Source organism: Crocodylus siamensis, chromosome 4 (assembly GCF_052110815.1).
Source record: "Crocodylus siamensis isolate JL-2025a chromosome 4, ASM5211081v1, whole genome shotgun sequence".
Taxonomy (NCBI): Eukaryota; Metazoa; Chordata; order Crocodylia; family Crocodylidae; genus Crocodylus; species Crocodylus siamensis.
In genome coordinates, this window is record NC_143398.1 from 113,226,725 (window position 1) to 113,239,357 (window position 12,633).

Below are 12,633 nucleotides of genomic sequence, written 5' to 3' on the forward strand. Positions count from 1 at the left end.
AGGCCATGGGGCTGGGCCAGACCCGGCTGCACTCCTTGGCCATGGGGCCTGGTTGGACCAGGTGGTAGCAGTCCATTGCCTCCCTCTGCCACTGCCCATGCCCCAGTCCGCAGCAGCCTGCCCCAATATCTGGTACTGCTGCAAGCAGAAGGTGGGTGACAGGTGCTTCACCTGCACCCGCTGCAATTATTTGTACCACCACCACTGGGAGAGGAATGGGTGGGGAGTTCCGTTGCAATTGCAGCCTGTCTGTAAAATATTGCCCCAGCGTGGGACTGGAGGCAGGAGGTGCCCCCTGGGGCTGTCACAGCCCAGGCTGCACTGCAGCAGCAGGAGGCAGCAGTGAGTGGGCTCTGTACCTAGCCTTGGCTCTCCCACTCCCTGCAGCTGGGTCACTCCCTGCCCCCTCCCCACAGCCGGCTAGCTCCTCCTTGGAGGGACTTGGCCCAGGCACCGTGTTGGTGCCCCCCTGCCACTGCTGCCTGCAATGGAGGGGGTTTAAACCCCCCCCTTCTTTCCCTTAGGCTACTGGCATCTAGGCCCTGTGGCCCTGGGTGCATGAGCAGAGCCTCTTGGTGCCCACACCATACCCCCTGAGATGGGGGATTAAACCCTTGCTTCCCCATAGGCTTTGGGAAACAGCAAGGGGGCTGAGGTGCTGGGGACACCTGGCAAGAGCTGCCCATCCCTACCTGGCAGCACTCCAGAGCAGGGTTTTCTATCCCCACCCTTTTCTCAGCCAGCCAGACCAGTGATAGTGCTCCGGCTAGGAAGGAGAGGGGCAGGGCCAACCCTGCCTGGCTAGAACAGACAGTCCAGCCCAGGGCTGCACAGCATGCTGGAGGACTCTGATTTAACTTAAACCAGGAAGGAGACAGGGACAGAAGTTGCATAAACTAGTTTGACCCAAATCAGTTAAGACTGATACTATATTCAACCAGGTTTATCTTAAATTAATTTAGGCCGTTTTGAAACTGGCTTATGTGTAAAATATCCAGCGAAAAGACCTGTTAGGTTAGCAGTGTGGTAATCCAAGGGCTTGACCAGCCATTCTACTTCATCATGATTTTGTTCTTTCAAACTGGGTCCTGTTGACAGCTAGTCACCGTTTTGTCCAGGTTAGACTCTAAGCAGCCTGCACTATTAGTAATGAAGAATCTTAAGAGCCTTGAAGTAAAGAGTCTTTGTGAGTTCTGTAAGTGCTGACTGAGGTGCACTCCCAATTCTAATTCCTGGGCTGATATTTTCCTCATGGTTTTGCATATTTTCAGAGGCAGGTGTTAGCAAAAAGTGGTCATGGTGCCCTTCCAACAGAATCCCAAAGGAAGCCTTTTTCTATTTTTACTCTAGTGATTAGAGCCTCCAAACAATCAGTTCTACACAACTGAGAATAAGTCAACCAGGTTGAAATGTGATACTGCCTGACAACAGACAATGTTGATAAAAAGCCAAATAAAATATTTCAAGAAATCTTTCCCAGTGATGGAATAAGTATGTAGAGTAGATGATTCTAGCATCTACCTTTGCAGTCAACGTTAGTTTTTCCCAGCCATTTGTCAGCAATTATCTTTCCCTTGGAAAATACAGATTTACAGTGGGAATAAAGGGGCTGTCGTAATATAATAATGATTATATTTGTTCTCTTTCCAGCCTGAAAATCACGGAGCAGAAGTTTACATTTCTTAGGTTGAGGTCATTTCAGAGGAAGATTGTTGGTTCAGTTAAAAATTGTTGCTGCAAACTCCTGTCAGTTTTTCTCCTGAAGAGTATGGAGAACCAAGCAAATTGTGTTTGCTTGGGAACATGCAGTGTGGAGCATGTTTGAGATACCTAGCCTGGTTTTGCAGGTAATCTGGTTAATTTGGTGCCCAGTTTTTTAATGGGATGAGGAAGCATTTAGCATGTTCAGTCCTTAGGAAGGGAGCATACTACATTGCTTGTGATACAGTAGGTAGAAAGTAGCAGTGAATATTCATTATTTATCAATGTATGGCCAGAGCAAGGAGTATTTTGCACAGACTTTCTTGGGTATGTGCAGCACTGGAGAACCTATACCTTCTGTCTCTGTGTTGAGTCACTTCTGTGTAGGCTTTGGGGAAATTTAAATACAGGTTACTGAATGTCACTGACTATTTCAAAAGGGAAATTTTACTGACATTTCTATACTGAGCATGTGAAATGGGACAGTTTGTTCCCCATAAGCCCATTCTTGTTTTTTCCTTAAATTTTAGTTTAAGGACAAGTTTGTTTTTTATTGTGGACCAGCAATTATTTGATTCTGCAGAAAGTGGATCTGCGTTCTGCACATTTTCTTTGGTTGCTGAGTAGCTTTTGATATGGTTTGAATGCTTCAATATACTTGTTTTAACCAAAGGCATCAGGACCAGCCCAACTAAAGATGCAGAGTTAGACATTCTGTTTAGAAATACAAAGTTTATAGTAAATATTAGGGCTGTGCGAAATTTTGCTGGGTGTTTTTTTTTGACACGAAATGAAAGGCTTCAAAACCACCTCAAAACAAAATGAGGGTACTTGAAACATTTTGAAAGTTTCAAAACATTTCGAGTTTCAAGGCTGGGCTTGCTTGCAGGGAAACAGAAAGTAAAGAGAGGGAGGGAGAAGAGAGGGAAAGGACTGCTCTGATTTTGACATCTGTAGTTGGCCAGTGACTGTCATCCTCCCTGAGATCCCTTCCAATCCCAGTGCTCTGGGGGGGGACGGAAAAACAACTACACACAGACACACACACACACACACACACACACACACACACGTTTTGCCAACAGCTTCAGAACCCTGCACCTATCTCCTTGAAACCTAGCAGGCTTCATCGCCTCAGCAGGGGCTACCTTCTCTGCAGTTTTCAGTCCACTGTGCCTTAACACATGCACAGTCACACATCACGATTTTTGCTCTGAACAGTTTGAGGTGCAGTTTCTCAGAAAGCCCTGCACCTATCTCCTTGAAACTTGGCAGGCTTCATGGCCTCAGCAGGGGCTACCCTCCCTGCTCTTTTCACCCCCCTGTGCCTTCACACTTACAAGTGACATGAGTTTTGCTTGCAAGACTTTGAGGTGTAGTTTCCCATAAGCCCTTACACCTATCTCCTTGAATCTTGACAAGGCTTTGTGGCCTCAGCAAGGGCTACCCTCTCCACTGTTTTCATTTGAATCAGCAAGAAATGGCAAAGTTATAGGCAGTTTAATGATTCCCCATTATAGCCTATGGGCAAAATATCAAAACAGCAAAACAGTTTCAAGAAAATGAAATGGAACAGCAGCTTTGAAATTAAACGAAACTCTAAATGAAACACTGTCCCATCGAAACGGAAGTCAAAATGAAATGGTGCTGTTGCACACAGCCCTACTAAATATGTACCTCAGACACTCTCTGTTTAAATGCAGCTGTAATGAAGGGGAATGAAGTAGTCAAAAAACTATCAGATGGTTCTGGTCACATAAATGTATTCATCTCTTTCAGTTGTGCATAGTCCTGGCCAGCTGGTTAATTCACTTCCATGTTTGGTTGTTTAGGCATGCTTCTCTTGGAGTTACTTTCTCCAAGTAGAAGGTATCTGTGTGCACTGTCTTCTCTGTCCAGCCTGTTGGAGCACTTACTGCCAAGTATTTCCCTTCCAGAAGTAAACAGGAGGCTAAGAATAGTTCTCACATCTTTGTAGTGTATTTTCTTGCTTGACTATCTAAACAGTTGGTCTGTCAAGACAGCTGATGAAACTCTGAAGTCTCATCAAGTCAAAAACAGCCACATATGCTACTGTATGAGATATTACCTGGTTTGGTTTAGAAATAGCTGCACCTGTGTGAGCATGTCAAGAGAGAAACTGTTCTTTCAGAACTGTTAGATTTCTGTTTTGTGGCTGATTCTGTTTAACCCCAAGGTGCCACTAGTGCTACAAGAAGATGAATAAGGACTTAAACATCATACATATTTCAATTTAAAGAAAGGAGAATTTCAAAGATTCTCATGCTTTTATTTTCAACCGGTCACACTCTTGTTACCTGTTATAACTTTGATTTCGTCTCTATTTAATGTGTTAGGCATGATTTATGTTGTTCTTAAATGTATATTGTCAATATAAATATAGAAGTATACTCTTTCAAAAATGCTTTACTTGCCAACTATCTTTCCCTTACTGTTTCAGTTTATAACTGATAGTGTAGACACTGAATGCATTTTTTGTATCTGTTCTGCTATATAGTCTTTGTGCATACCTGTACTATATGCATACATATGCATTTGCAAGCAAATGTAATAGTTTGGAAATACTCAAAGGGGTAACCTGTAAGTAGCCTTGTGTTTTTAATAAAAAACTAGTCTGTATGAGTCTCCCATAATCAGTGCCAACTTCTTGCCTTCCATTTTCAGTAATAAGCCATTCAAGCCCCTTTGACAAAATTAATGGAATTTGAGTCTACCAAGACAGCCCTTTGGGAGATGTCTTGTTAAGCAAATATCTGTGAAACAATTACTAGTTTGCAAGTCTTAAGAAGATGCATACTATACAACATACATACTGTATGTGCATGTTACTGTTTCTCTTTCTTTCATTCCTGCCATATGCCCATTTATGTAGAAAATGTGTCCTTTCTGCAAAGAAACAGAATTAAAAAACAAAATGCAGGATACTTATCCTCTGCAGATTTGATTATATCAGTTGGTTACACTGTTTACAAGCTACCGAAGTTTTCAGTTCCCTGAGACATGCAATTTTGTTTGTGCACAGAACTGGATGTAATTTTGCTAGTGGATCTTGCCATTTGAAGAAAAGGTATTTTCTGAATCGCTACCAATTAAAAATATTCCAACAAATCTATAGAAAATCAGGTCAGTATATCTCAGGTCAAAAGATGTCTCCCCAGCAAGAGATGATCAAAGTCCAACTCTCACCAAGCCACCAGTCCCAGCTGTAAATCCAGATGCCAGTTGTATCTCCTCATCAATACTGAACATATCATCGCTCAGCCAAACCACACAAAATAGAATATCTGGGGTTCATTTACCCACTCCTCTACCAGTGCAATATAGGCCATCACCTGCTGTCTACATTTGTCCCTCTGCTGCCTACCTTGGCCAGGCAGGGAAATTCTTATATAAAAGAGTGAGTGGACACCAATTTGACGTTAAATCTAGAAACAGACAGAGACCCATGGCAGAACTCTTCAAGCTCCTTGGACAGTGCATCACTGAGCTCAGAGTAGCTGTCCTTAAACAGAAAAAAAAAAGAAAGAAACAGATTTAACACGAAATTGCAGAACAAGAAATCATCCACAGGCTGGGTTGTGTTAAGTTTAATCTCAGCAGAGACCACGGATTCTTACCCCCTCACCTGGAATAGCTTTTAACTTCACCTGTTTATACCAGTGTCACTCATGTTAACTAATTTGTTTTTCCCTGTTGACCTTTTCAGCCCACCTGTTGTCTCTTTCATCAGTACCCCTCCCCCTATCCTTTTTCTTTGTATTTAAATTCCTCTCTTTTAAACTGTTTCTTTCTCCAAATCCATTTATAGCATCTGACAAATGAGGGCCTTTGCCTCTGAACCAGTTTGTCTCTAAGGGCACTTATACACATGCAGTGAGGCTGCACTGACACACTGTAATTACAGCGTGTCAGAGCAGATTAGATTAATTGAGTCTGCTTGAGCATGGTAATTACTGCACTCCAGCAAACTCCAGTGTCATGGGTATCAGCGTCCCTGCGCTGAAAAATGACAGTGGGGCCACTTTAACTAAAGCTTGTTGAATGAGCTATAATTAAAGCACCCCTACCGCCTTTTCTCAGTGCAGGGACACTGATACATGGTAAGCTCTGGGTGCTTTAATTAGAGCATCTATCGGAGCTGCTCTGATTAAAGCGCCCTTCACCACCCACCTCCAGTCCCGGAGCATGTGTATAAACTCCCTAAGGTGCCACCCTGCCCTACCTTCTGTCAGAGGCCATACTTTGATTGTCTGCTTTCTCCCTTAATATTGCATGAGGTAAAAAACATTGTATAAATATATTAAGGAACAGGATACTGAGGATAGTGTCCATTTCAAGGAAGTTGCAGAATATCTTCTGCCTGAAGTAAATTTGCATCCAAGTGCCTCCCGTTTGGGTCTAGAAAAAGTGTTTGGTGCACTCAAAGCTTGTCACTAAATTATTCCCACTGACGTCATATTTAATAACAGCAGTGATATTTCCACATGCAGTCAGTTGCTTTGCTGATATTTTCGTTAATATATAACGTAAAGGTTCCTTTTTTATCTGCAGTCTGTTCCACATTTTCCTACCATCTTCCAAGACTGTAGATCAGGGATGTCAAAGACCCAGCCCTTTTGTCATCTGGCCTGTGGGCTCTTGACAGGGCCAGCTGGGCAAGTGGTGGCAGTGCTAATTTCTGCAGCTTCTTCTGCTGCTAATGCCAAATTTCTGAGCCCACCAGCTTCCCCTTGGGATAGATGATACAGCCCTGTGCAACTCATCTAGCCTGTGGGGCTGGATGAATTTTGACACTCTTGCTGTAGATAATTCCCTTCCTTTATTTATACTATTTTGAAAATATTTTTAGGCTATATTTTTTTCTCAGAGCTCTCTTTCCTAGATACTCAAAGCATTACTTCCTGTCTCACCTAATGTGCTTAAATTGTCCTTCAGTTTTAAAAAAAATTCATATATACTAACTACTTTTAGTTGCATGTTTCATCATATTTTGTGATGGACACCCAAAAGCTAAAATCTTGCATGTGGCTTTTTTCTTGTGGCATGTTTTCCTTTGAAATAGAGAGCTGAACCTGCAGAGGTTTGATGTTTTAATATCAGTATATTTCTTTTAGAAATGTATTATAAAGCTTTGTTCACAGTTAAATTCTCTTAAGTCATACTTTTCTTATCTTTCCTTTCTTAAGATTGAAAATCTCCAGGAACAGTTAAGAGACAAGGAGAAACAAATGAGCAGTTTGAAGGATCGAGTAAAATCCCTGCAGGCTGACACCACCAACACTGACACTGCCTTGACTACACTGGAAGAAGCACTTGCAGAGAAAGTGAGTCTGAAGGGCATAAATCCTTTACATCCGAAGTCCCTTAGACTAATCATCTGTGTAAATCCAAACTTTTCCAGCAAAGCCTTGAATTGTACATAATGGATGAAATCTTTTTACAGTGTAGTTGTGTTGTTCATTGTTCTCTGATGATTGTTGCAAGAAGTCAGAGGATGATTTGAGTAGCAGTTATAAGGAAAGACTGACTTCACCAGGGGTCAGCATAGGATATTCTGACAAGCACTGTGCTGCCACTCAGACTCATCTTTTGCTTAAGGACATCGAGTACAGTTCTCAGTGTGTCTGCTAGAAATAGGAGTTTGGGGGAGGAGGTTAAGAGACTTAGGTATAAAGTTCAGGTGTCCATGGTTTTGGACTGCAAGATGCTATTCTATGCATTAGGTCTGTCCTATAACTGTAAAACAGAAAAAGTTGCTCCATATACTCTACCAGCCTAATATAAACTTGCATAGGATCTTGCTTGGGCTGTTTTTATTCTGTCAGTGGTATAACTTTTCCAGTTAGACTGATATATTGTGTATTCTTTTAAAAAATTTTCCTTGTGTGTTTTATAAGGGATTTTAAGTTCCCTATCTAGAATCTATCTTTTTTGTTTCTCAAAATTAAATCAAATGTTGCAATGATATGATAGTCTCCTTTCTTCATGACCTTATTGTCTGACTGCATTTTTCATGGTTGCCCAATTCTGAGGGGATTAGTGACTGAGGGAACTACCATATATATTCTGTTTTGAACACTGGTTCCCTAAATCTGGCTGACTGTGAAGACAAAGCTTTGATATTATGTTTGTCTGATATTAGGGCTTATTTTATATATAGAATGCTCTCACTTTCAAACTTGGTGAATATCTATTGATACTTCATGTAAAGAGATTTTTTTTTTTTGCCTTTTCCCATGCTAGTTTTGCATTCCACAACTTTTACATTACAGGTATTTCTGTTTGAAGAGTTATAGATATATTGCAACAGCTCAAAAAAAGTAGAATTGGAGTAAGTAAAGAAACAATACCTGATGTACCTTGCTGTCAGAGATACAACTGAGGCTGAATTAATTAAATCTTCTTAGGGTAGTCTAAGCTGCATAGATTGAACTGATAAGCAAGTGAACAGACATTCACTTTTGATTCTGGAAAGGCAGCTACATGCCTGCAGTGGCCCTGGCCAGAAGCCAGGGGGCTCTAGAGCACTCTTCCCTGCTAGGCTGGATCAGACAGCTTGGGCCAAGGCTAGCCAGCCCATCCTGCAAAGGGAGGTTTGAGGAACGGTGCAACACATTTGGGAATGCTAAGGGACTGATTTAACTTGGATCTGGAGGGGATCTGGGACAAAAGTTCAATAAAGTGGTTTAACCTAAATCAGTTAAGTCTGATATTACATCCATCCAGGTTTATCATAAACTGATTCTGGCGATTTTGAAAATGGTTTATGTGCCAGTGCACATAACACACAACTTCTGTTGTGCTAACTTTTTTAACTGGTTTCTGATCGCTTATCCTGGTTTTTGTGTAATTTCTGTTCCTAAGGTGGCTAAATAAGGTTATACTATATTAGTGTTGTTAAAAATTCATTGATTGGAGAGGTTGCAGTAACAAGATGCCTAGAACTTATATCTAAAACCAAAGAGGTTTCAAAATATTTTTATCCTTACTGGGGTCTGGTAGGGAGAGATGCAAGAGGAAAATGGCAAAACTGCATATTTTCTCCCCTAAAACTAGTAAGAAGAGATGTGACCCAATGTCATCACAGAAGTAAGCTGACTCAACAAGATTTTCTTCGCTGAGCATTGTGTTCTTTTGACAGGAGCGGACTATTGAGCGCCTGAAAGAGCAACGGGACCGGGATGAGCGAGAAAAACAGGAAGAGATCGACAACTTCAAGAAAGATATTAAGGACCTAAAAGAAAAAGTCAGCCTCTTGCAAGGAGATCTCTCGGAGAAAGAGGTTAATGCCAGAACGAATCTGTCCTATTATTAGACTTGTGAGCGATAGAGAGAGAAAAGAGGGTGTTTTATAGTGATGGTTCTTCAAGAAATTTGTGTACTACATATCTACTGTGTGGTGCATTGCAAACATAAAAGTCTCAGGAAGCTTTGTTATAGCTTAGCATGAGGTTCATTATTTTTTTCGCTGTGGTTTGATCGCTAGCATTGTTGTTGAAGTTGTGAGTTGGTTCCATGGTCATTGGGAACACTTATCTGGGCCACAGTCTGTTTGGAACAGACCTACTGCATATTAGATATGCTGAAGTGAATGAGAGAACGAGGAAAGTTCTGTTGATCTGATTCTCTAAACCTGTGATTCTCAACCAGGGTGTCATAGCACTCTGGGTTGTCTTGAAATCCTTTCAAGGTTGCCATGTTAGCACTGTTAAGTATATAAATGTGATTCACATGATAAATTCAGAGATTTCAAATAGAAAGCCTTAGTGTTAAAACTTTCTGACCTGTTCTGATCTGAGTTCTTTAAACAGAAAAATTGCTGTTATTTCTCCATAATCAGAAAAAACAAGTGAAAACTAAGAGCTCCCATTTTCCAAGGAGGGCCTTGAGTCCAAAGAGGTGAAGAATCACTTCTCTAAAAGTAGTACAGATCAGGGATATGTGATGCAATAGCATCTTCTCAGCTTGTTTTAAGATGTATGCTGCTTTCTTATTGAGTGTCTGGGGGGAAGAAAAGAAGTTGCTTAAACTTGTGGGTGCAGAGGATATATAGACAAAAGATTTGCTATATCCTCTTCAAGTTTAGGTAAACAGTATTTCTATCCTTTCTAGCTCTGAAGAGCCATTTTATTGTAAATAAATAAACTTCTTCCTTATGATGCCTGTAGCCAGGCAGCCAACTTAGCATGTTTATATCAAGATGCACAGACTTCCTACATTCATCTGGGGGTTTTAAACTTCAGTCTGGTTAAATTTAAAAAACGTATTTAACAAAAACAATACAAAAAGATTGTATGTGTGTGCACAAATACTCCCCTCCACACACACACATCTAAAAGTATAACTGCTCAAAGGTGAGTGTGCAAAAGGAGGAGAGAAAAAAGTTGTTAAAAAAAAAAAAAGGGAGAATCCCAATGAATGAAAAATTCAACATTTTGGACAATATTAGAAGTAGCCAGGGGGAGTAAGTTTCAATGGTTAGGGGCCACCATAAGGGGCCACCAGCTTTCTTTGAATGCTTTTAATGTTGTATATGTTTCTTCAATCCTTTTAAAACTTTGCATTTAGACATTATTGCTTCAGTTGCTACAATGCCACTTTATGATAGCCTCAGTAATTGCCAATTTATTCTAAGGAACTTAGATTGGTTCCTGATTTTGAAAACATGAAGCAAACTGTCTTAGATGAGCCCCATGAACGGTGTCCAGTCAGATCTCTTGCTCTGAAATGGGAGCCAGAATACTGAGTTTACAGATGGGAGGAAAGCAACAACAAAAGGAGAAATCTGAAGTCTAGTTACTATGTATGATTATATATCCATTTGCAGTTGTTTTTCTTGCTTGTTTTAGGCTTCCCTGCTGGATCTGAAGGAGCATGCTTCATCCTTGGCTTCCTCAGGTCTGAAGAAAGACTCCAGACTCAAAACATTAGAAATTGCACTGGAGCAGAAAAAAGAGGAATGTTTGAAAATGGAAGCTCAGCTGAAGAAGGTAAAAAGCTAAATATTTTCCTGATGTTACAGGCAGGGTTGTGTAGTGCAGTGTTAGACGTCCTCATCTTTGCAATTCTTTCCTTTTCTACTGTGCACAAAAAATCAAGCATGGTCCTTTTTTTCAACATCAACTGACTACCCTGCTCTTTTATCAGTTGTAGGGGCTGCTGCTAACGCCACATGTAGAGGATAGCTGTATTTTGGAAGTCTTGTATAACTGTTGTTCTGTCTTGTTTGTCTTGTCTTCAGACCAAGCCTAGCACCTTCAGATACTGCATCAATGTATCAGTAATGATTATTTGGGAAATATTTTTAAAGTCATTTAAAATGTGTACTGGTACTTGAGTAAGGGTTTTGCTGTTTATAGACATACACAGCTGCAGTTGAGAAGTTAGAGTTAAAAGGCACTGTTTTTGCAGTAGAACAAAGAGAGTATGTACAAATTAAGTTAAATCTGAAAATAAATTCATGGAAATGAAGTCACTGGGAACATGTTCTGTTGTGGTGTTGTGTTTCCACAGAGGATATTTGTAGCACACGGGTACCACAAGTATCTCATCGGTATGGAAAGAATGAGGAAGATGACTTACCTGTAGCACAGGGCAGTTAGTTAAAAGATAGCTCATTTACATTGCTGTGTTAATATTTCAGTATAATTCCTCTAGGCCTCTGCTTTTGCTGTCCCCATTTTACAAAGTCTATGCTTTGTAGAAAAATCTGTGTAAAAGACCTCAAAAAGTTTAAAAGTGACAGATCATAAGGGCAGATCAGTGGACAAGATTGAATTAAAAGATGGTTAAGCCTATGAACTTCATAAGAAGACATTATAACCTTCCACTTTCTGTTAATGTATACAGTATAATGCTCTTCAACCATTACATCAGAAATCCTTGTTCTCCTAACCTTCTCCTTCTCTACTCCAACTGCCTTCTTTCTGAGACCTCTTGGGTAGTTTCTGATTATGCAGACTACAGAAGTAGTCTCTTAGGTCCTACTGAATACTGAGCAAGGTCTAGAGTGCATTTCCTACAGGAATTTTGTCTTCATACATGGTTCTCTTTTGACTGCTGTGTGATCTTTTTTTTCTTGCACCACTGCATTCCTTTATTGCTGGGAAAAGTATGCATGCCTTTTCTTAATTTGGTATTCCTACTGACTGGCCTATTTCCTTTCTCTCTTAAAGTCCTTAGTGTTTTTTTACCAAAGAAAAGATGCCACTCTAGTGCTTATATCTACTCTCATGTAATTCTAAGCAAATTGTAGTTAGGCTCTGTCCCTGCGAGTGTATGAAATAGTCACTTTATATGAGACTTCCTCAGTTCTTAAGTCCAAGTCACAAACATTTACAAAGATATAGGAAATAGCAATTGTAATTGCTATACAATTGTAATACAGAGGTATAGATATATTGGAATATGTAATTAAAACCTTCTTTTCAGTTGCTCATAACTTTCTAACACTTTCCATGCTGGTAATTTTTTTTACCCTTTTCTCCACCAGCTTGTACTGAGCTTAGTAGTTACTTTGTCCTACACTGCATGAGGATTCTGTATGAAAGAACCTCTCTCCTTTTGGAGCCCCTAAACTTCATAGGACAAGGGATTCTCTTTTTCAGGACAGCCCCTTTGCATAATGGTGTCTCTTTTATAATTTTTCTTTTCCTTGCATACATTTCCAGTCCAAGGTTAGCTTCAAAAAACCAGAAATGTAACATCCTAAAAATTGTGACATTGGCAGAGTACTGAAATTAGGGCAGTCTTATGACTCCAGGTGAAAAAGGATTTAATTCAAGGGTAAGTCTTTGAAAATACCTTTTCTAGTCTCTATACTCTGTGTATTCTATGGAAAAATCAGTGTGGTCACTATAGATTTCCCCCTGTGGTATACAAGGGATCTAACATTATGCTCAAATGGAAAAT

The 12,633-nt window shown here is 40.4% G+C and overlaps 1 protein-coding gene across 15 annotated transcripts in view; it reads left to right on the forward strand.

Moving 5' to 3' along the window:
• The window catches only part of ERC1 (ELKS/RAB6-interacting/CAST family member 1), a 478,195-nt gene that overhangs the window by 191,829 nt on the left and 273,733 nt on the right, over positions 1 to 12,633 (forward strand). For all 15 annotated transcript variants that reach the window (XM_090043415.1, XM_090043421.1, XM_090043417.1 and 12 more), the window contains 3 exons: positions 6,909 to 7,046; positions 8,864 to 9,004; positions 10,572 to 10,712. In XM_090043415.1, the coding sequence (XP_089899541.1) occupies positions 6,909 to 7,046; positions 8,864 to 9,004; positions 10,572 to 10,712 (420 nt within the window). The remainder of the gene's footprint in view (positions 1 to 6,908; positions 7,047 to 8,863; positions 9,005 to 10,571; positions 10,713 to 12,633) is intronic.